This window comes from Gorilla gorilla, chromosome 14, assembly GCF_029281585.2.
Source record: "Gorilla gorilla gorilla isolate KB3781 chromosome 14, NHGRI_mGorGor1-v2.1_pri, whole genome shotgun sequence".
Classification (NCBI taxonomy): domain Eukaryota; kingdom Metazoa; phylum Chordata; class Mammalia; order Primates; family Hominidae; genus Gorilla; species Gorilla gorilla.
The window spans coordinates 75,151,089-75,176,229 of NC_073238.2; the positions used below are offsets into that span (position 1 = coordinate 75,151,089).

General features: G+C 37.3%; 1 protein-coding gene across 9 annotated transcripts in view; it reads left to right on the forward strand.

Annotated features, from left to right (window-relative positions):
- TDRD3 (tudor domain containing 3) overlaps positions 1-25,141 on the forward strand; it is a 177,336-nt gene that overhangs the window by 106,447 nt on the left and 45,748 nt on the right. For all 9 annotated transcript variants that reach the window (XM_031001379.3, XM_031001378.3, XM_055360748.2 and 6 more), the window contains 2 exons: positions 6,889-7,045; positions 7,756-7,881. In XM_031001379.3, the coding sequence (XP_030857239.3) occupies positions 6,889-7,045; positions 7,756-7,881 (283 nt within the window). The remainder of the gene's footprint in view (positions 1-6,888; positions 7,046-7,755; positions 7,882-25,141) is intronic.

The window sequence follows — 25,141 nt, forward strand, 5'->3', positions numbered from 1 at the left end:
CCTGTTGCAAAAGGAAAATGGATTCTTACTGAACTGATGCAAACTACTATATTGTGATAAATTAAGAGTACTCAGAGATAGTTTTGAAATTCTAGAGGAACCAGGCAGAGAGAAACAAACATGCTCCAAACTTTGTTCACAGGAGAATACCTTATTCAATTATTAAAGGCTGTAAATAGTTCAAAATAAGTTTCCTTGACTCTGAAAGGATCATCAATATTCTAAGAAAAATAAAAACGGTTCCTTTAGCTTTCTGAGTTTAGTCCATTTAGTTAACTTCTGTTTTGCTTGATACTTGTGAACATTTCAGTTCTTCATGAGTCCTGTACCTTTTTCTCTATTCCAGTGTTACAATCTTCAAAGCTATTAGAATCCTGCATTTGAGAGCACCTGTTAAAGTTGTATAGCTTGATTGTAACTCATCTTTTGAGAAGGAACAAAGCAAGACAAGAATTGTCTGCAAATGACATTTCCAGGGTAGTTACAGTTAAAAACGTGACTGATAAAGTTTAGTTATCTGTGGTTTACAATAACTTGACAACCTTAATTATGATTAATAGGATATAATTAGACATTCGACTTTTAGAAATTCCATACAATATTGGAACATATATTAGTATTATTCACCAAAATATAACTTAAAGAAGATTGCACATCATTTCGGAAATCTAATGTGACTAAACATGCCAAACAATCCTGTTTATCTCTTCTCTGGATGTTTCAGGGGCCCTCTGAACCATCCAGAAAGCAAGGTATCAGGAAAGAAAATTTTGAAACTTGAAGTTTGATTTTGGGAAGGCTGCTAAATGTTGGAGGACTTAAAACACTTGATGTTATGAAATAGAATTCCATATTGCTACAAATTATTTATTTTGCCAAAATGATAACTCAAAAGGCAAAAGCCTTTCATTAGCCTTTACTATTACATGAAAATCCTGTTGAAAGCCAAATTGTACCCTTGCATTAGTTTATTAATGTTAACCCCAATTGGTTTAAATGAAACCTTATAGACGATTCCATCTAATCTTAACCAGTTTGACCATAAATGAAATCTTTACAAACCTTTTATAATGCTTTTTGCTAAAGGGCAGATTGGCATCAGAAGAAAACCTTGCTGTGCTTTTATTTCAATGCTCAATTTATGAAAAGATCATATAATACTTTTTTGAATTTAGTTAATGTTTGTGTGTTTTTGCAAGATTAATTTTAAAAATTTTAGAATTTTTAAAATCTTTTTATAACTTGCTTAATTACCTCTAGGTTTATCTTATCAAATCTGAGATAATCACTCATCCCTGGGCAAAATTTACATTTTCATGCTTTCTTATAATCTTTTACTAAAAAAGTTACTGTTTTTATACACCTTGCTTGTAAAACTGTTTAGTAATCTCAAATACATGTTGCAATGTAAACTCTTAGCAACTTTTACTTTTGATGAAAAACCTGGTTAGTAAGCAGTTTTAATTGTGTACCAGGTATGGAGCCTAGGACCCAGACAGAAGTGCAGATAAGGTCTGACTTTCCGGCATCTAACTCCATGTGTCCCAGGACTTGCCTGTCTGTAAAGCAGGCAGTTTACAACCTTAAAACATTTAGCAAACCTAGTATCTGACTTGTATGATTTAGACCACATATTTGCATTTTGATGACACTTGCATTTTACCATCCTTAAGACATTTTGTTTCTTAAATATTAAAGTCATATGAACTAAAAAGCATTACAGCTTTTATCTTTCCTTAAAAAAATATTTGATTCGGTGGTGGCTGGCAAGGTGGCTGAATAGGAACAGCTCCAGCCTGCAGCTTCTAGCGAGACTAAGGCAGAAGGCAGGTGATTTCTGCATTTTCAACTGAGGTACCTCAGTTGAGGTACCAATGAGGCTCATCTCATTGGAACTGGTTAGACAGTGTGTGCAGCCAGCCCATGGAGGGCGAGCAGAAGCAGAGTGGGGCGTTGCCTCACCTGGGAAGCACAAGGGGTCAGGGAACTCTCTCCCATAGCCAAGATAAGCCATGAGGTATTGTGCCATGAGGAATAGTGCACTTCGGCCCAGATACTATGCTTTTCTCACAGTCTTCACAACCTGCAGACCAGGAGATTCCCTTGGGTGCTCATGCCACCAGGACCCTGGGTTTCCAGCACAAAACTGATGGCCTTTTGGGCAGACACTAACCTAGCTGCAGGAGTTATTTTTTCATACCCCAGTGACGCCTGGAATGCCAGTGAGACAGAACTGTTCACTCTGCTGGAAAGGGGGCTGAAGCCAGGGCGCCAAGTAGTCTAGCTCAGCGGATCCCACCCCCACAGAGCCCAACAAGCTAAGATCCACTGGCTTGAAATTCTCGCTGCCAGCACCACAGTCTGAAGTTGAACTGGGATGCTTGAGCTTGGTTGGGGAGAGGGGTGTCTGCCATTACTAAGCCTTAGTAGGCAGTTTTCCCCTCACAGTGTAAACAAAGCAACCAGGAAGTTCTCACTGGGCAGAGTCCACCACAGCTTGGCAAATATGCTGTAGCCAGACTGCGTCTCTGGATTCTTCCTCTCTGGGGAGGGCATTTGTCAAAGAAAGGCAGATGCCTCAGTCAGGGGATTATAGATAAAACTCCCATGTCCCTGGGACAGAGCAACTGTCCCAGGGCGGCTGTGGGCACAGCTTCAGCAGACATAAACATTCCTGCCTGCCGGCTCTGAAGCAAGCAGCGGATCTCTCAGCACAGTGCTTCTTAACTAAAGGAGCATGTTCTAACCCAATGCAAGGAAGCTAAGAACCTTGAAAAAAGGTTAGAGGAATTGCTAACTGGAATAACTAGTTTAGAGAAGAACATAAATGACCTGATGGAATTGAAAAACATAGCACGAGAACTTCGTGAAGCATACACAAGTATCAATAGCCGAACTGATAAAGTGGAAGAAAGGATATCAGAGATTGAAGATCAACTTAATGAAATGAAGTGGAAAGACAAGATTAGAGAAAAAAGAATGAAAAGGAGCAATGAAAGCCTCCAAGAAATATGGGACTATGTGAAAAGACCAAACCTACATTTGATTGGTGTACCTGAAAGTGACAGGGAGAATGGAACCAAGTTGGAAAACACACTTCAGGATATTGTCCGGAAGAACTTCCCCAACCTAGCAAGACAGGCCAACATTCAAATTCAGAAAATACAGAGAACACCACAAAAATACTCCTCGAGAAGAGCAACCCCAAGACACATAATCATCAGATTCACCAAGGTTGAAATGAAGGAAAAAATATTAAGGGAAGCCAGAGACAAAGGTCAGGTTACTCTCAAAGGGAAACCCATCAGACTAATGGCACATCTCTCTGCAGAAACCCTACAAGCCAGAAGAGTGGGGGCCACTATTCAACATTCTTAAAGAAGAGTTTTCTTTAAGAATTTCATATCTAGATTTTCATACCAGTCAAACTAAGCTTCAAAAGCAAAGGAGAAATAAAATCCTTTACAGACAAGAAAATGCTGAGAGATTTTATCACCACCAGGCCTACCTTACAAGAGTTCCTGAAGGAAGCACTATATATGGAAAGGAGCAACCTGTACTAACCACTGCAAAAACACCAAATTTTAAAGAACATTGACACTGGCCGACTGCAGTGGCTCATGCCTGTAATCCTAGCACTTTTGGAGGCCAGGGTGGGCGGATCACAAGGTCAGGATCGAGTTTGAGGAGTTTGAGACCAGCCTGGCTAACATGGTGAAAGCCCGTCTCTACTAAAAATACAAAAACTAGCCGGGCGTTGTGGTGCATGCCTATAATCCCAGCTACTTGAGAGGCTGAGGCAGGATAATCACTGGAACCTGGGAGGTGAGATTGCACTACGGCACTCCAGCCTGGGTGACAGAATGAAACAAACAAACAAACAAAAGAACATCGACACTATGAAGAAACTGCATCAGCTAAAGGGCAAAATAACCAGCTAGCATCATAATGACATGATCACATTCACACATAATAATATTAACCTTAAATGTAAATGGGCTAAATGCCCCAATTAAAAGGCACAGACTGACAAATTGGATAAAGAGTCAAGACCCATCAGTGTGCTGTATTCAGGAGACCCATCTCACGTGCAAAGACACACATAGGCTCAAAATATGGGGATGGAGGAATATTTACCAAGCAAATGGCAAGCAAAAAAAAATGCAGGGGTTGCAATCCTAGTTTCTGATGAAACAGGCTTTAAACCAACAAAGATCAAAAGAGACAAGGGCATTACATAATGGTAAAAGGATCAATGCAAGAAGAGCTAACTATCCTAAATATATATGCACCCAATACAGGAGCACCCAGATTCATAAAGCAAGTTCTTAGAGACCTACAAAGAGATCTTAGACTCCCACACAATAATAGTGGGAGACTTTAACACCCCACTGTCAATATGAGGTCATCGAGACAGAAAATTAACAAGGATATTCAGGACTTGAACTCAGCTCTGGACCAAGCGGACCTAATAGACATCTACAGAACTCTCCACCTCTAGTCAAGAGCATATACATTCTTCTCAGCACTACGTCATACTTTAAAATTTAGCACATAGTTGGAAGTAAAACACTCCTCAGCAAATGCAAAAGAACGAAAATAATAACAAACAGTCTGTCAGACCACAGTGCAATGAAATTAAAACTCAGGATTAAGAAACTCACTCAGAATGGCACAAATAGGTGGAAACTGAACAACCTGCTCCTGAATGACTACTGGGTAAATAAAAAAATTAAGGCAAAAGTAAATAAGTTCTTTGAAACCAATGAGAACAAAGACAAAAAATACCAGAATCTCTGGGACACATTTAAAGCAATTTGTAGAGGGAAAGACTGGCACAAGACAAGGATGCCCTCTCTCACCACTCCTATTCAACGTAGTATTGGATGTTCTGGCCAGGGCATTCAGGCAACAGAAAGAAATAAAGAGTATTCACATAGGAAGAGAGGAAGTCAAATTGTCTGTGTTTGCAGATGACATGATTGTATATTTAGAAAACCTCATTGTCTCAGTTCAAAATCTCCTTAAGCTGATAAGCAACTTTAGCAAACTCAGGATACAAAGCCAATGTGCAAAAATCACAAGCATTCCTATACACCGGTAATATACAAACAGAGAGCCAAATCATGAGTGAACTGCCATTCATAATTGCTACAAAGAGAATACCTAGGAATACAACTTACAAGGGATGTGAAGGACCTCTTCAAGGAGAACTAGAAACCATTGCTCAAGGAAATAAGAGAGGATACAAACAAATGGAAAAATATTCCATGCTCACGGATAGGAAGAATCAATATCATGAAAATGGCCATACTGCCCAAAGTAATGTATAGATTCAGTGCTATCCCCATCAAGCTACCATTGGTTTTCTTCACAGAATTAGAAAAAACTACTTTAAATTTCAGATGGGACCAAAAAGGAGCCCATGTAGCAAAGACAATCCTAAGCAAAAAGAACAAAGCTGGAGGCATCATGCTACGTGACTTCAAACTATTCTAAAAGGCTACAGTAACCCAAACAGCATGATATTGGTACCAAAACAAATATATAGACCAATGGAACAGAACAGACGCCTCATAAATAACACCACAGATCTGCAACCATATGATCTTTGACAAACCTGAGAAAAACAAGCAATGGGGAAAGGATTTCCTATTTAATAAATTTTGCTGGGAAAACTGGCTAGCCATATGCAGAAAACTGAAACTGGATCCCTTCCTTACACCTTATACAAAAATTAACTCAAGATGGATTAAAGACTTAAATGTAAGACCTAAAACCATAAAAATCCTAGAAGAAAACCTAGGCAATATCGTTCAGGACATAGGCATGGGCAATATATTTCTTGTGAAAAAAGTTTAGAAAAGTCACTAAGCAAACTGATGACTGTAACCTTCATCAAGTTAACAGTAGTGATCCTTGGGGAGGAGGCACAATCTGACTTTCAGTTACCTAATTACAGGATTCAAAACATCCAGTTCCCAACAAAAAATTACAAAGCCTACAAAGGAGCAGGAAAATTTAGCCCATTCACAAGAAAAAGAGAAATCCATAGAAACCGCACCTCAAATAGCCCATGCATTGGACTTAACTAGAGAAAGACTTTAAATGGACTGTCTTATATATGCTCAAAGGTCTGAGAGAAACCATTGACAAAGAACTAAGGAAATCAGGAAAACAATGTATGAACATGTTAACTATTAGATGTATAAAAGTTAAAGTTTCGTTTTTCTCAGCTGGCTTTGGTTCAAGAAATTTCTTCGTAGGATATGTTTATACTCCTTAAGTGGTTCTTGAATTCTATTCAGGTCTAGATTTTTAAAAGAGATTTGGATTCTGGCATTTGTAAAGTAGATTTTCTTATTGGGGTATAGCTGTCAAAGCATCATAGATAGTATTGCTAATGAATATAGCTAGAATACTCAAGTACTAGTTTAAAAAAAAAGGCTACTGGGGGGTATCATTTTGTTAGCTTCAATAGTTTACATTTTTGGAGAGGTGCTGTATGAATTACATTTCCCTTCTAGTATGGAGAAGTATCAAAAAATTTCCATTTTTTACCATGAAAAATTTTCATTAAGTAGTTTTCTCCTTACTGTCTATATTATTTTCAAAGGCTGTACTCTAACATACCATAAAATTTATTTTTTGTGCGTTGCTTTTGCAGTGTTACTTGTGAGGTCAGAGAATACTCAAGGCACAACCCCACATATCATACAGATTCTTCCTTGCCTCTTGTAAAAAATCAGCAAGAGAATGTTGTATTAGAATGACATCTTTACATAAGTATGGGATGTAATTTTTAGTTAAAACACAGTAAATAGTTAAAAGTTTATGCCTTGCCTTATCTGTGGGCTATCAGCCAGCTTTTCTCTTTATTCCTTCCAGGTTGATGAGAAAGCTCTGAAGCACATAACGGAAATGGGCTTCAGTAAGGAAGCATCGAGGCAAGCTCTTATGGATAATGGCAACAACTTAGAAGCAGCATTGAACGTACTTCTTACAAGCAATAAACAGAAACCTGTTATGGGTCCTCCTCTGAGAGGTATAATTTATTAAGCAGTGTGCCAGATAGTATTGTTTGCTTTTCAGAGGAATATATGTTATTGACAGAGGCTGTTATTTCTGTGAGGGCTGTAATTTTATTTAACATTATGGTAAGTGGAAGGAACACCAGTTTGGGAACCATAGAGACATTTGTAGTCTCAGTCTCATTGTCTTCATTTTTGTACAAAATGGGTCTAACAAGAACAACAAAACAAAAACAAAATGGGTCTAACAATACCTTATTTAACAAGGTTGTTATGAGTAATAGAGAAAATATGTGACTGGTTCTATTATTTCTAGAACTCTGCCACCTGAGTAAATGACTAAGCTTTTAAAAATTAACAAAAATATTACATTTACTTGGTGTTATTCTTTAATCATTGCATGGTCAAGTTTGTTATGTGGTCCCAGTCCTATATTCTTTTAAAAATATCTGTGGTTAAAGAATAAATTATAATTTTTCCTTAAAAGATAGTTTATATGAACAAATTCAGACTTCCGAATAGATCATTTATTTAGAGGATTAAATGTGCTACTTAATATAATTACTTAAAAACCTAAAAAAATTACTTAAAAGATGTAGACTATACAAAAAATATGAAAAGAAATTAAAATCCTTATTTAAAATTATTGTTGGTTATATATTAGTATATATTCTCTTTTTGTTTTTGCATATACAGTACATATTTCTTGCTTTTGCATCTAAAGGTAGAGGAAAAGGCAGGGGGCGAATAAGATCTGAAGATGAAGAGGACCTGGGAAATGCAAGGCCATCAGCACCAAGCACATTATTTGATTTCTTGGAATCTAAAATGGGAACTTTGAATGTGGAAGGTAAGCTAATTTAAAGTTGATTCCCTTTTTTTTTCTTTCTTTTCTTTCTTTTTTTTTTTTTAGCATATTTCTTTTTAAAAGACCAAACTTTATTTGGAATTGTAGTGTAAAACAACTATAATATGAACATATATCCTGAGTGTTTGTTTATAAATTTACTTAATCTGAAAACGTAATGGCAGCTTATTTTGCCCCCTAACTGGGATTAGTAATCTCACCAAACCAGTTTTCCCAAATTTGCTCGTATCTAGATGACAGATATAACTGTGTAAACAGGTTGTTGTGTTGGAAATTTATTATATAATCTTATATAACTTATTTTGCTTGTGAAATTGATATATCTCTTCTTTCTCCTCATATTACATAGTTTGAAAATGTTCACACAATGAGCGAAAATGCTTTCACAATGTGGTATATTTTTTATATACTTTAGTGATTACCATATTGAAAAGAGAAGTAAGTATGGTAAATATGCAGCCTTTTTCTAAGCACATAATATAGTAAATATTTTCTAAAATGGTAAGTTTTCAAAATACAATTCAAAAAGTTAAGGAAATATACTTTTAAATTCAGTTTCTCATTCAGATATATTTTGAATCTAGCCAAATAAGCTCAGAGATAAAATGCTTTTATAACAAATATGAAATGTTCAGATTTCATAAAAATTGAAGCATGTTTTCTAGATTATATAGAAAAGGCAGTGTAGCATTTGAGAAAACAAATGTTTGATGTGGGCTAGATTTATAAGCATGATGTATTAGTTTTCTATTTCTGTGTAACAAATTACCACAAAGTCAGTGGCTTAAAACAATGCAACTTTATTACCTTATAGTTTCTTTGTGTTAGGAGTCTAGGCACAGCTTCATTGGGGCCTCTGTTTAAAGTCTCAGATGCTGATGTTAAGATTTTGGTTGGAGCGGTGATGTTATCAGAGACTTGAGTTCCTCTTACAGGCTCACCCGTTCTAGCAGAATTCATTTCCTTGTGGAAATGAAGTCCCGTTTTTTGCTTGGTGTTGCCTGGAGACTGCTTTATCTCCTAAAAGCTGCCTTCAGATTATTGCCACATGGGCCACCCCATAGGCAATTTACATATTGTTTGCTTCTGCAAAGCCAGCAGGAGAGTCTCTGCTGCTGCATCAGATCTTTCTTTTTCCTGACTCTGACTTAATGAGTACTTTTGTCCCAATCTCTCTTCGTACTGTCCCACTGAGAGATCCTTTGATTTCCTTTCATCCTCCTGTCCCCTTACATTTGCTTTTGACTCCTGTATTAGTTTGTTTTCATGCTGCTGATAAAGATATACCTGAGACTGGGTAACTTATACAGGAAAAAGAGTGTATTGGATTTATAGTTCCACGTGGCTGGGGAAGCCTCACAATCATGGTGGAAGGCAAGGAGGAACAAGTCACTTATTACGTAGGTGGCAGGAGGCAAAGGGAGAGCTTGTGGAGAGAAACCCTTACAAAGCCATCAGATCTCGTGAGACTTATTCACTGTCACGAGAACAGCAGAGGAAAGACCTGCCCCCATGATTTAATTACCTCCCACTGGGTCCCTCCCACAACATGTCGGCATTCAAGATGAGATTTGGGTGGGGACACAGCCAAACCATATCATTCCACCCCTGGCCCCTCCCAAATATCATGTCCTCACATTTCAAAACCAATCATGCCTTCGCAACAGTCCCCCAGTCTTAACTCATTTCAGCATTAACTTAAAAGTCCACAGTCCAAAGTGTCATCTGAGACAAGGCAAATCTCTTCTGCCTAAGAGCCTGAAAAATCAAAAGCAAGTTAGTTACTTCCTAGATACAATGGGGGTACAGGCATTAGGTAAATATAGCCATTCCAAATGGGAGAAATTGGCCAAAACAAAGGGGCTACAGGCCCCATGCAAGTCCGAAATCCAGCATGTTAGTCAAATCTTAAAAGCTCCAAAATGATCTCCTTTGACTCCATGTCTCACATCTAGGTTATACGGATGAAAGAGGAGAGCTCCCATGGTCTTGGGCAGCTCTGCCTCTGTGACTTTGCAGGATACAGCCTCCCTCCCAGCTGCTTTAACGGGCTGGCGAGGAGTGTCTGTGGCTTTTCCAGGTAAATGGTGCAAGCTGTTGGTGGATCCACCATTCTAAGGTCTGGAGGATGGTGGCCCTCTTCTTACAGCTCCACTGAGCAGTGCCCAGTGGTGAACTCTGTGTGGGGACTCTGACTCCACATTTCCCTTCTGCACTGCCCTAGCAGAGGTTCTCTTTGAAGGGCCCGCCCCTGCAGCAAACTTCTGCCTTGGCATTCAGGCATTTTCATATATCCTCTGAAATCTGGGTGGAGGTTCCCAATCCCCAATTCTTAACTTCTGTGCACTCATAGGCTCAACATCATGTGGAAGCTGCCAAGGCTTGAGGCGTGCACCATCTGCAGTCACGGCCCCAGCTCTACATTGGTCCCTTTCAGCAATGGCTAGAGTGCCTGGGATGCAGGGCACCAAGTCCCTAGGCTGCACATAGCATGGAGACCCTGGGCCCAGCCCATGAAACCATTTTTTCCTCCTAGGCCTCCTGGCTTGTGATGGGAGGGGTTCCATGAAGACCTCTGACATGCCCTGAAGACATTTTCCCCATTGTCTTGGGGATTAACATTCAGCTCCATGTTACTTACGCATATTTTTGCAGCTGACTTGGATTTCTCAGAAAATGGGATTTTCTTTTCTATCACATTGTCAGTCTGCAAATTTTCCAGACTTTTATGCTATATTTTCCCATAACTTCATGATTTAGGAGACACTATAGAAGTTGATATGGTTTGGCTGTGTCCCCACCCAAATCTCATCTTGAATTCCCACATGTTTTGGGAGGCACTCGGTGAGAGGTAATTGAATCATGAGGGCAAGTCTTTCCCGAGATGTTCTTGTGATAGTGTAAGTCTCATGAGATCTGATGGCTTTATAAAGTGGAATTTCCCTGAACAAGCTCTCTCTTGGCCTGCTGCCATCCACATAAGATGTGACTTGCTCCTCACTGCCTTCTGCCATGATTGTGAGGCTTCCCTAGTCATGTGGAACTGTAAGTCCCATAAACTCTTTTTCCTGTATAAATTACCCAGTCTCAGGTATGTCTTTATCAGCAGCATGAAAATGAACTAATATAGTAAATTGGTACCAGCAGAGTAGGGCGCTGCAGAAAAGATAACCCGAAAATGTGGAAGTGACTTGGGAACTGGGTAGCAGGCAGAGGTTGGAATGGTTTGGAGGGCTTAGAAGAAGACAAGAAAATGTGGGAAAGTTTGGAACTCCCTAGAGACTTGTTGAACAAAATGCTGATAATGATATGGACAATGAAATCCAGGCTGAGGTGGTCTCAGATGGAGATGAGGAATTTGTTGGGAACTGGAGCAAAGGTGTTATGTTCTGGCAAAGAGACTGGCAGCATTTTGCCTCTGCCCTAGTGATTTGTGGAACTTTAAACTTGAGAGAGATGATTTAGGGTATCTGGCAGAAGAAATTTCTAAGCAGCAAAGCATTCAAGATGTGACCTGGTTGCTGTTAAAGGCATTCAGTTTTAAAGGGAAAACACATCATAAAAGTTTGGAAAATTTATGTTTGGGTTCTCAGGGACACCTGCTTCTTGGATGAGCACCATGACCTTGACTCACAGTCTTGCCTTCAAGGTTTAATAACTTTGTTGGGGGCCTATCACACTACATACAGGAAGCAAAATTTTTAATCTCTCCTAGATGTACTGTGTGGGGAGGGCACACTGACTGATTCAGGAAATGGGCAGAAGGCTTCTTAGGGGAGATGACATCTAGTTAAGACTGAGGGGAAGTGTTGGGGCAGTCCAAGTAGAGGGAGCACTATGTATACAGGCATGGAGGCATCAGAGCACCAATTCCCTGTGCCTGGGAACGTATGGTAGAGGTAGTGCTGTGAGGAGAGACATGGAATTGGTAGGCTAGAGCCAGATCACAAGGATTTTGTCCTAAGGAGTTTTAATTCTGTCCAAATGTGATACAAAGTCATTAAAGGGTTTTTGGCATAAGAGCCATGAGGTTTATTTTAGTGCTTTAAGAAAAAATTTCCTGTCTGCAAAATGGAAAATAGGGTAAGATGGGATTGAGATTGAAAACAGACAGTAGTTGTAGGTGTTGTGGGGAATTATTCATTCAATAAATGCAGTATTTTATTTAGTATTTAAAATACCTCATTCAGAAAACACAGGGAAGTAGATTGATTTTGTAGCTCTTGTCCCAAAGAAGCTCACTGTCTAGTGTGTGAGACAGAAGAAATCATAAACTGAAGGGACATAGGAATGCTTACTTTCAAAGGATTTCATCATTTACTTAATGTAAAACAAAACAGTACTGAACAAAATATAAGTGCTTAGCAGAAGTTATTTTGAAAACAGTAATCAGATTTGATCTGGTATATTTGTAACCTGTAATAATATTTAGTCTTTTATTTCAAAGTTTTATTTGCAAAATAAGACCTACCCGTTGTTTCGAATGGCTACTAAATACTTTAATCAGGCAGACTTGAAAACACTATTTGGTTTGCTATTTCATTGTTTTAAAGGTTTACCTTACCAGGACCTGATTGCACCATTACTAGTAGCTTTTCTGACCCTAAACTCTCTTTGATGATGTTGGCCTCACACAGAAGAGATTCATGATAACACACATTAAGTACAAATAGCTAGACGATAAAGTGATATACACACATATATATGTGGAAGATTATTTTGCTTGTAGCTATTTCTTATATTCTCTTGGTTCTGTCTTCATGGGTACAATGAAGATAACAGGATTGATGGGAAAGCTGTGTGTTGGTTGCCCTCAGGTATCTTTAGCAGGTATCGTTGTGTTACTTTCTCTTGTTGACCTGCTCACACTACTCAGTGCCAGTATTCTTAGGTGAGCTGGGGTATACTGTAAAATAAACAAACAAACACAAAAACAGTTGAGGCAAGCTACTGAATTGTTTTTCAGCTCATTTTAAGATAGCATGTATTTTTAATTGGAGTTAAAGCCCAGAGTAAATTTTTACTTTTATAAAGTTGAATCTCCACTTTGGTGGAAAATTTGGTTATTTTCTGTAAATCTCTTGTTCTAAAATTGACTTCATTGATGGGAGAAAATGTTGGACATTTTTCTAAGATAAATCTAGAAAGTATTTCAGGATAACATCTTCATAATGTTTAATGGTTAAATGCATTATGGACAGCTAATGAAGAGAGTTAAGATCTTATTTATGTTCATATTAGCAGCATCATTTATTTGGGTCTGTTATAGACTCAAATTGACATTACAAAGAAGTAATTGTGATTCAGTGGTATGCATATATTTAGGGTTTAAAAAGTTTGTTTTTCTAATACAGTTGCATAATCAAACCTTTCTTGCTTCTGTGTTTTGTATCAGCATAAGCTGTCTGAGGATTTTGTTTAGTTTTAGTACCTCTAGAAGTCAGAATTTAGCGGAGTAAGCCTTGGCTTGGATGGACTTGTTATGTCATATCAGATTCTGTACAGTAATTTGTCAGGCTGGTTGGAAAAAAATATATATTCTGATTTTTAAAAGTTTCATTAGAAATAATTGATTATCACGTTTACTTTTCTTAGAAATTTTTCTCAGCATTGACTTTTTGTTGTTATATCTTTAAATTGGAATAAAACATAATTCTAGTTGACATTTTTATTAATATTCTGAAAAAAGTGAGGTTGGATTGCATTGTTTTCTGTTATCTAATGAAAAGGACAGTGTACTGGAGCAGATACATACAACTAATTCCACCACTAAACTCACAGCTCTTGTATACTAGTTGTATGTCTTTGGGCAAGATATAGAACTATTAACCTTAATTTTCTCATCAGGAAATGGAGAAGTAGTGATAGCACCTATTGTAGGGCTACAAGGTCGTTGGGAAGATCAAATTAGATAATGTATGTGAAGTGCTAAGCCTAGTGCTTGGCGTCAGCAACAGCAGCAGATGCAACAGCATCCTCCACTCACCATGTATCATCTCCACCTTCACTGCCCTACTTCAGGCCTTCATCAAGGCTTTCATCGGCTTTCACTGTTTTTTTGCAGAACCTTATGATCCCATTCTGCATATTGTGGTCAGTGACCTTTCAAACCACAAATTTGATCACACTACCTGCTGGCTTAAAATGCTCCATTGACTCTTCTCATTGGCAGGATAAAATTCAGACTACATTATTTATATTGTTTTTATGGTGTTCCATTATTTTTATTTTCTGTGGATTTTGTGAGAATTAGTATTTACATTGGTTAACAGGATATATAGATGTAAATAATCTGTTTAGATATTAGCAGATATAAAGATACATTAATGGTTCATGGGCACTTCACATCAAGTTGCAGATCTTTGATAGTTCATGGAAGGTGTCTTTTTGGCTTTGTTTTTGCTTTATTTTTTTTATTCAAGTTTCAGGTCACTTTGGATAGCTTGCCTTGTAGATTTACTGCTTGAACTTTGAAGACTGAAGAATAGGGACCTCACAAAGGGAATGTAATATAATGGTAATAGCTTAATTGGAAAGGAAGGAAACTAGGTCGAGACGAGAGAGAATGTGTATATATTAGGCTAGATGTTATTGTGAGGGATTTCCTCAAGAATCATCTATGTATTGACTATTATGTATATTTATATCTTATTGCATCAAACAGCATTACTACATATTGATGGAAATCTATGGTAGAGTGCCTGTTTGGAAACCAGGGATAAATGGTTGCTATGTGAGTAAAGTCATCAACTGCCAGCACAGCAGAAAGCAGAAGAAATGTGTAGCTATCTACCCACAGCTTATCACTTTCTTTCTATTCCTAGCCATCTCTATGGGCTTCCCAGCCCTTGACTTTTTCTTCGTGTAAAGCTGATTCCTTTTTACCATTCCATTCTTTTTGAAGTGCAAATGTACCCCAAATTTCTAGATAGTATTTTAAGCTTAACTTGAATTAATTATTTCCAATTCTATTTGTGGACAACTTGTTACCTTTAATAGTTAATAGTCTGTGCCAGAGCCACTTAGTATCTAGTCAACAAAAAAGTACAGATTCAGTGCTGAAATTGAGAGTGTTTAGAAACCGCTTTAGCAATTTGACAGTACCTAAACATTTGTTACTGCATTTTACAAAAGTAACAGTCAGCAGCAGATTGGAAATTAAAACCAGAACCTGCAGCTAAAACAAAAACCCTGGTCTTTCACTACAGTAAGTTTGAAATGTTCTGGTTTATGTTGTTAGGACATTGCAGTCTCTGGATTTACCTGCATTCTGACAGCATGACACCTTTTGTCAGAGTAACAAGGCCAGGCAGGTAGTTTAAGATGGCAGGCACAGTACCAGGTGGAAAGTGAAAATATACTACACTGCTGCCTCCTCTGAGACAGTGATGCAGTGAGGCACCCAAGCTTCATGGAGAGGCTGCCTCCAGTCCTCAGTCCTAGTCTGTAAATGCTCCCAGCCCTGGCCCTGGACCTGTGTGGTATGTGAATCTTTAGGTGATTCTGGTGCTGGCTGTTGAGCCCCTCTCAAGCTGTGCATCTTAACACTGGAGGCTCCACATCTGAGAGGGACACACTGTCCCCGCTGTGCCTTTTCTGAATTCCTGGCCCACAGGATCTGTGAGCATAATAAAGGGAATGTTCTTTTATGCCACTAAGTTTGAGTAATGGTTTGTTACATAACTGTAGTATTGGGGAAAAATCCCTAAAAATTGGCCTCACCTAGAGTTGTGATTTTAAAAAAAACTGGTGAGTGAAAAACACCTTGTCCTGCCATTGATGTGTTGCTTTTTAAGTCATTATAGTATTTTGACTTTGTAAATACATGTAAAAAGGTAGTTAATAATTTCAGTGTCATACTTAATTGCCTAGGTATGTGCGAGTTCTAGGCTTCATCTTTTATGAACCTTAAATTATGCTTAATGCATTATATACATGGATGCTTTCTTAGACTAATAATGTATCCAGCACTAAGCTACAAACATCTCCAGACTTTACTAAGAGCCAAACCCAAAGGACCTGATTTTTCAGAACTGGTTTCTGTAAAATACCATGAAAAGAGGCTGTGTAGGTTCCTTTTAGCCCACAGTTTTATTAGAATATTATTAGGGGCGTTTCTAAATTCAGATGATCCTAATATACTTTGCTGTGAATTTTTGAAATATTAGATGTTATATCTAATATAATTGAGCATTAGTAAACTGAAGAAGTTTCCTCTGTTGTAGGGTTTGCATATTAAATCTACATTGTTTTAAATTAATTTAATTTCTTTGCATATGATAATATTATTACTTTTTTTGGTCCTTGGATCTGTAGAAGATGGATATAGCTTTTCTTAGAATACTAGAACACATGAGCCTCTTTTTCATTTTTGCCATTATTTTCTTCCTCCTCAATTAATTGTCCGTTCGCTTATACATTTATTAACCATAAGATAAAATAATAAGTGTCATTTATTGAGCATCTGCTATGTGCCAGGGACTATGCTAGGTGCTTTGCATACTATTAATTCATTTTATCATCTGTAAATGCAAAATATATATTATTTCCATTTGACAGATAAGGAAATAGGTTTGTATATTAATATTTGAATTAAAGCAAAAATAACATAAGGTTGTTATTTCTAAATGGTTTTTGACCCACAAGTCTAGTGCCTCGTATATAAATACCTGTTTATCAACAAGAGAGCCATATCTGACTTTACCTAAGTAGCTAAATTACTCAGATACATGTATTTTCATTTAATGGATCAATTTGTCCATTAGTACTTTTTTTAACCCTGGCAGAAAAATATTTTTATAGTAATCCTAACCTGAGTTTCACGATGAAATACTGAAAATAACTCATGGTTATTAATGATTTAATGCCAGTAGTATAATGGTAGCTTTGTTGAGGTTTAAGAGGGAGGTTAATACTGGGGTCTGGAATCTACTCAGTTAATCCCCCAGCTCTACCCTGTGCTAGTTGTGTGACCTTGTCAACCCTCTTAGCTTCCTTATCTGTGAAATAGGGATGTTATAACTGTACTCTGAGGTAAGCTCATTTGGTTTTTTAATTATGTGAGAAATTTTACTAAACTAGAAATTTTTTTCTTTTTTGTATTTGTAAGGACTAGTTTGGGCTTTGCATGCATTTTACATGGGACTAAACAGGGCAATCTTTGCAGTTGTATTGTTGGTGTGTGTGGCACTTTTTCTTAGAATTCTCATGATTTGTTCATTTATAACAGCACTAGTCTTATGCTTCATGCTAACTTTTTAAAAATTGGCTTTTCTCAGTTTTCTTTTAAAAGGGGCTTTGAAACACCAAAAAGTTAGTTCTTTGAACATTGGGCATCATAAATATGTTTATTTTGAGCTTAGTCTTCAGTTTAACATGTGTTGTATCTATAAAGATTTTAATGAGAACAGGAAAACAATTGTATATATTTGAATAATTATACAAATTATAATTGAAAGAAAAATACCATGCCAGATTAAAACTAATGTTAATTCTTGTGATCATTTTTTCTGGGATCTGGTGTTTTTATTTAGCATAATGGACATCAACTTTATGATATTGGAATATACAATAATTTTTCCTTTGAAATTAATAATTAATGTTGATTATGGCTTTACTTAGAAGTTAAGCAGGTTTCTAGCCCAAGATCTTTGTATGTGTTGTTCTCTCCTCTTGGACGACTCTTCCCTACTTTCATCACATTTCTTCTCATTAGGGCTCACCTAAACCCCATTTCTCCACAGACGTTTTCCCTCTACATTGCTGTACTCCCCACTCCTCCTAGTTTTTTCATAAGTCGATTTCTTTCATAGATTTTATTACAGCTTTAAGCTACATTATTTGTTCTTTTTACCTATTTGTTGTCTGCCTCTGCCCATTATAACTAAGCTCCACAGGATAGAGGGCAATGGGTCTTACCTACTGCTTTCATATAGAGTGACTAGGAGAGCGTTGATGACACCACCAGCAGTCGATGCTCAGTAACTATGATGAGTAACAGTGAAGGAAAGAGGTAAGTAGCATCATCCCAATGTTACAAGGTCACACAGCTGCTCAGTGGTAGGACTGGAATTTAATTCTAGTAGTCAGTCTAATTCCAAACACTTTGTTTGGGCCCAGGAGAAAGCAGTTTTATATATATTTTCAAATTGAATTGTTACCATAATCCTGTGAAAAGAATCATTACTGATATTTTACAAATGAGGAAACTGGGGTTCTTTGTGACTTTGTCAAAGGTACATTACTGCAAAACTAGAAAAGCAGTTTATTTGGTCTCAAGCTCAGTGTTCTCTAGTGCAAATCAGAGATGGCTTTTATAAGCTTACTTTTTGTGTGTTGTGCAATCTTTTTCTGTGATCATTTGAACTCAATCTAAATCTACCCTAATGTGCTTTGCTGCAAACTTCTCCTAAAGAAGGAAAAGTAAAGGAGTATATTTTCTATTTCAATCTTGCACCCTTAGCTAAGCCCAGGTAATGGTGTTAAACAGATAGCAATTTTGAACTTGGAGGCTTGTTTCATTCCCAGTATTTTCAGTAATTCTGTCTTTCTTTCAGCAAATATTTACTGAGTGCCACCTATTTGCCTGATTCTGTCGTGCTAAGCACTGGAGAAAACAATGCTGAGCAAGACTCAGACCCTACTCTCAACATAGTAACTATGTAAAAATATTTAAAGCAGCTTTTTCTTAAAAAAAAAAAAAAAGGTAATACAGAAATGAATGAGATACCTATAGTCACTAAACTGGAAAGATGCCCATGAGATACTGTTCATTTTAAAACTGAATTGCAGCCCACGAGATGTAGCATGAGTCTACTTTTTGTTAAAAATGAAAGTGTATGGGCCGGGTGCAGTGGCTCCCGCCTGTAATCCCAGCACTTTGGGAGGCTGAGGTGGGCAGATCACCTGAGGTCAGGAGTTCGAGACCAGCCTGACCAACATGGAGAAACCCCGTCTCTACTGAAAATACAAAAAATTGGCCGGGCATGGCAGCACATGCCTGTAATCCCAGCCACTCAGGAGGCTGAGGCAGGAGAATCACTTGAACCCGGGAGGTGGAGGTTGCGGTGAGCCGAGATCACGCCATTGCACTCCAGCCTGGGCAACAAGAGTGAAACTCCGTTTCAAAAAAAAGAAGAAAGTGTATGAATTATATAAAAAAGAGTAACCTCCAAAACTGAATAATTACTATATCTGGAAGTGGGATTTGATAAGCAGAAGGTGGAACTTTCTTCTATACATTTTTCTAATGATAGGATCAAGAGTAATTTTTTTACTTTTTAAATATTTCTTAGCATTTTTAATATAGAAAAAAATTAAAGGATGTAGAGAATATTTTTATATGGAGAACGTTTATAGATATACTATATTTTAAGTGAAAAACAGTATTAGAGTATGATTTTGATTTTCTGATGTATCTAGATTTTCTCTGTAATATGACTTTTATAATATGAGAATAAAGCAGTTTTTATTAAAGCATTCTTCCTGCCCTGTTTTCATTAAGAATCAAATAAAAACAAATAAACAAGAAAACTAAAGCAAGATAAAGATCCGAACTAAAAATGGGAGTTGGTGGTAGTGGGAATGTATAAATAGGGAAGCACCTTATTTTCTGATTTTTTGTCTTTCCTGATGTGTCATCAATTAAGTTTATTTGCTTAATTTTAATGCTAATAATGACAGCTAACATTTATTGGGTGCTTATTAAAGCCAGATACTGTCCTAAGTACTTTACATATGTTAATCCTCCGAGGTATGCTCTATTATTACCCCTATCTTAAAGATGAGGCTCAGAAAAGTTAAATATTTTGCCTAAGGTTACAGAACTAGTAAGTGGTACCCCATGATAAAAAGCTATGTAGTCTTTCTTTTGCTATTTCTAAGTGCCAGTTTGTGAGCTCTAAATAGCAATCCAATTTTCAATAGAAGTTTAGGTTTTTCTGCATTGATAGAAAGAGATTATTAATTTTAGGTCAGGATTCTGGCAGTCCTAGCGTCCAAATGTATTCTTCAGCCCCATCAGGGATTGTGAAAGAGCCTTTGTGATTTCTACATCTCACCAGAAATGAACAGATACAGGTGATAAAATTGAAGGTAACATGTTGTTGGTTACATTCTGTTTTTTTTCCTCTGGGTGGGCAGCTTGGCATAATGGAAAAATCATGGGTTTTAGCTTCAGTTAGATTTCGTTTAATTCTGGCTTCAGCATTTTCTAGCACCAGCCTTTAGTTGAGGCACATTACTTTGTTTCTTCACTTGCAAAATAAAGATGATAATACTGCCCTTTTAGGATGGTTGTGAGGATTACATGAAATTATGTAGGCAAAAGACCTTTCACATAGAGTCAGGCATATATTAGGATCTTAATAAATATTAAGGCATTTCTTCAGGTAGGTGTATCAGAATAAAATGAGGATTAGTCTTGGGAAACAAATTCTACCTGATTTTGTACTACAAAATGCAGGTACAACTGCTGCTGGAGAATATTCTGCAAAAAAGTATTAATATTTTAAGATGCCTGATTAATTTAGTACATCCTTATGTACAGATTTAAATGATTTGTGACAATAAGTTTATTCTTAATTATTCTTGCATTTCAAATCATGGTGATGTAAAACATTGTAGTCAATTATCTCACAAACATACATTTTGAAAATTAAAATCTTGTAATAATAGGAATGTTTTCTCTCAAATCATACTAAACTCATATAGCATTCTTTGATTAGTTTTCTCATATGAGCTTTCCTCACCTTGGTCTTTTAGATCTTTTACATGTTTTCACAGTTTTGTCTATTTTGCAATACATTTTTCTTTTTTTTTTTTTTGAGACAGAGTCTTGCTCTGTCACCCAGGCTAGAATGCAGAGGTGCCATCTTCCCTCACTGCAGCCTCCACCTCCCAGGTTCAAGCAATTCGCCTGCCTCAGCCTCCTGAATAGCTGGGACTACAGGTGTATGCCACCACGCCCAGCTAATTTTTGTATTTTTAGTAGAGACGGGGTTTCACCATGTTGGCCAGGCTAGTTTTGAACTCCTGACCTCAAGTGATCCACCTGCCTTGGCATCCCAAAGTGCTGGGATTACAGGCATGAGCCATAGCACTGGTCCTGTAGTACATTTTTCTATCACTTTTTGCTAACCTTTTCTTTTTTCTGCTATTTAATATTAAATATTACCCATTTCTACTTGTGCTTTTTTTTTTCCACCTTTTCCTTTGGGGTGATTTAAAAAAATGTGATGCATTTTACTCTGCTGGCTGTACAGAAAAATATCTTAGTATATTTATTAGAGTGATGGCAGACCTGACCTGTGCTGTCCATTGGTATCTAATGTAGTTTAGAATCATGATGCCTTCTCAAAAAGGGTGGGTGAGAACTTAGATTCTGACTGGGGAACCAAGGAGCTGCCTTTTCAGTTGATTTGGGATATATTTCTTAGTTTATTTAAAATTGCTTTTCTGGCTGAGCACGGGGCTCATGGTAATCCCAGCACTTAGGGAGACCGAGGGCGGGTGGATCACTTGAGGTCAGGAGTTTGAGACCAGCCTGGCCAATATGGTGAAACCCTGTCTCTACTAAAAATACAAAAATTAGCCGGGCGTGGTGGTCTGCACCTATAATCCCAGCTACTTGGGAGGCTGAGGCAGGATAATCACTTGAACCCGGGAGGTGGAGGTTGCACTGAGCCGAGACTGCACCACTGTACTCCAGCCTGGGCCACAGAGTGAGGCTCCATCTCAAAAATAAAATAAAATAAAATAAAATAAAAAAGAGAAAAGAAAAGAAAGATTGCCTCTCCCACAATTTAATAATTGAGTATATTTGTTATGTGTTTAATAGATGAGCTCAGTTTCAAAATACTTACTTTATATATGACTTTATGATTTAACTAACCTAAGATAAAAGGTATTAGGCTTAAGGAAATCCAAGAATGATTGGATGATGAATCCAAGAATGATTGGAAATCCAAGAATGACTTCTTAGGTATTATTTCATTTTGAATGAAATGGATATATATGAAAACTAACTTCTTTAAAAAACACAATTTTCGGCCAGGCGCAGTGGCTCACACCTGTAATCCCAGCACTTTGGGAGGCCCAGGCGGGTAGATCATGAGGTCAGGAGTTTGAGACCAGTCTGGCCAACCCCGTCTCTACTAAAGATACAAAAATTAGCCAGACATGGTGGCAGGCGCCTGTAATCCCAGGTACTCTGGAGGCTGAGGCAGGAGAATCACTTGAACCCGGGAGGTGGAGGTTGCAGTGAGCCAAGATCACGCAACTGTACTCCAGCCTGGGCAACAGAGCAAAATTTTCTCTCAAAAAAAAAAAAAAAAAAAAAAAAAACCCACAATTTTCACTTTCTACCTCTGTGAGTTTATTTTACTATATTAAGGGAATTCTTTTTTTTTTTTTTTTGAGATGAGGTCTCTGTCTGTCGCCCAGGCTGGAGTTCAGTGGCACAGTCTTGGCTCACTGCATCTTCCACCTCCCGGGTTCAAGCAATTCTCCCACTTCACCCTCCCGAGTAGCTGGGATTACAGGGCCGTGCCACCAAGCCTGGCTAATTTTTGCATTTTTAGTAGAGACAGGGTTTCACCATGTTGGCCAGGCTGGTCTCGAACTCCTGACCTCAGGTGATCCACCTGCTTTGGCCTCCCAAAGTGCTGGGATTACAGGGGTGAACCACCGCACCTGGCCAGGAATTCTTATTTTTAAGAAATAATTTTCTTTATAAATGTTACTCTCACTATATTATCTCAGCATAGTAATGGATATGAAGTATGTTCATTATTAACAAAATTACTTGTTTTATTCTGTAGTCTAATGTACATCATCATCAATTCAGTAACTGAAAATAATATTTTAAGTACTAAGTGTAATGACTTTTCCTCTTTACTATCAGCAATTTCCTAAGTTTGTTTATTTGTTAAATAATAAGCTGTTCAGGAATTTGTCATTCTCTTTTCTAAGATAGTACTTTTGATGTAAGAAGGCTGGTGCATGAGAGTGCTTGAGTACATAAGTGAAAGTGTTAATTGTTAGTGAAAACAATAATAAAAAATCAGAAATTCTTTAAGTAGATTGGATCTGGAACAAAGTGAAAAGATTTTATATTTTGTTATTAATATAGTTCTCCAGTATAGTTCCATAGACCCATAGTACCCCTTAATTCTAAATTGTAGATTAGGAAATTTTTTGTATTTTCCTTTTAGAAGAATTGAAATCAAATTCTGCCACATCTGCCAAGCCTGGCTGAACTTTCATTCTGTATGCATCATTAGTCATCCTTTATCTGTAGTCCAGGATACTTAGTTACTCTCGTGATGACTTAATTTTTTCTCTTCCTCCTGATTATCATGAATATTAGGGGCCCTCACTGGAATAATTTAAGAAAAATTCTTCCCTAAACAGCAGATCTGAAAAGCTTACTTCCCAAATACTTATTTATTCAATGTACTATACAAGGGACCTTAGTTTACCTCTCTCTGTTAAGCCTCATAACACCTGTATCATAAAACTATCTTGGAGACTATTGATAATGTATATAAAGTGCTAGTGTGGGCTATCTAATACATAGCAGATAATCAACAGGAGGCAAATGCTGCTTTTATAAAAATGTCCGGAACAAAAGCCAATATATGCCTTCTGCTGAAAGTGCTCATTTGTGTCCTGATTATGGTCACTGCTATTCTTCCCGAAATCTTTACTCCTGGGCAGTAAACAATGCCAGCAGAAACTAAAAGTGACCATTTTTCTTCTCTCTAAAGAAAAATTTAATATTGACTGCATTTGTTAAAATAAGACATTGTGTTATGTTTATTAGGCAGATATTTTTGGGGGAAAGTTTTTTTTTTTTTTTTTTTAAAGATCTCTCTTATGGCCTTGGCTAATATTTGAAATCTTATATCTTAGAAAAATCTTCATTCTTTGTCACAGTTAAGGGGTGGTTTGACTGGATTAATTTTTTCCTTAGAAAATTTTCCATAATTTTAAAAGTATTTAAAGCCTTTTGGCTTCTAGCTTCCATTGGTTCGGTTGAGAATGGATTTTTTTGGACCACTTTGAGTCTTTTTTTTTCTTCGAGATGGAGTCTTGCTCTGTCACCCAGGCTGGAGAGCAGTGGCACAATCTCGTCTCACTGCAACCTCCATCTCCCAGGTTCAAGCGATTCTCTTGCCTCAGCTTCCCAGGTAGCTGAGATTACAGGTGTGCACCACCACACCCAGCTAATTTTTGTATTTTTAGTAGAGACAAGGTTTCACCATGTTGCCCAGGGTGGTCTCGAACTCCTGGCCTCAAGCGATACACCTGCTTCAGCCTTCCAAAGTGCTTGGATTACAGGTGTGGCCTGACTACTTTGAGTCTTGATCTTTAATCAGTGACCTGTTTTGTCACTCAGTAACCTTTAAACCTTTATTCCTGTTGTTTTAAACAATTTACCAGATACCTTTTGGCCTCCAGTGGCTGTTTGGAAATGTTTGGGGAAAGTTTTGATAGTCAACATCCCTGGGGATGCTGGGGGAGGGTCCTTTTGGCATTTCGTATCTGTAGGCCAATGAAGTTAATTTTCTTGCAGTTAATTTCCTTGCAACAGAGGGAACAGTCTCACCCAAGATGTCAGTGGAAGCCCTCTTTGGAAGTGTTGTAACCTTGGGGAAATATAAGAATAATTACAGCTGCATGTTGATTATGATGTATGACAAAGGAAACAAGACACATACACCAAAGACCAATGAGTATGTTTGGTAATCATGTTATAGACATGCTGTGTGAAATTATGGAGGAAGAAAGTATAAATGACATGGTACAAATTGAAACAGAATAAAAATCACTATGTGAAATACAGCCATTAAAAATTATCTTTCTATATTTATCATGTTATTTCTTGGACATTATAGGCAGTATTATGCTTAGTAATGTTTCTGACACTTTTTCGGTATTTCCACTTTTGACACTTTTCTGTATTTCCAAGTAGTACCTACTCTTAATTACTTTAACAGATCAAGAAAATTAACCCTTTTGTATAGCAGGATATCTATTTGTAACATAAACTCTTTTTTTTATAGTAGGATATCTGTTTGTAACATAAACAGCAATTCCAGATCCAGAAAGATTTGAAAAGAAACATTTTTGCAAAGGCTAGAACATGACTGATAATAATAGCTATATATTTCTAAATTAGAGTGGCATTCAGAAAGAGTTGATCAGCGTTGTACTTGTGCAGTTTCATAGCAGTTTCTGA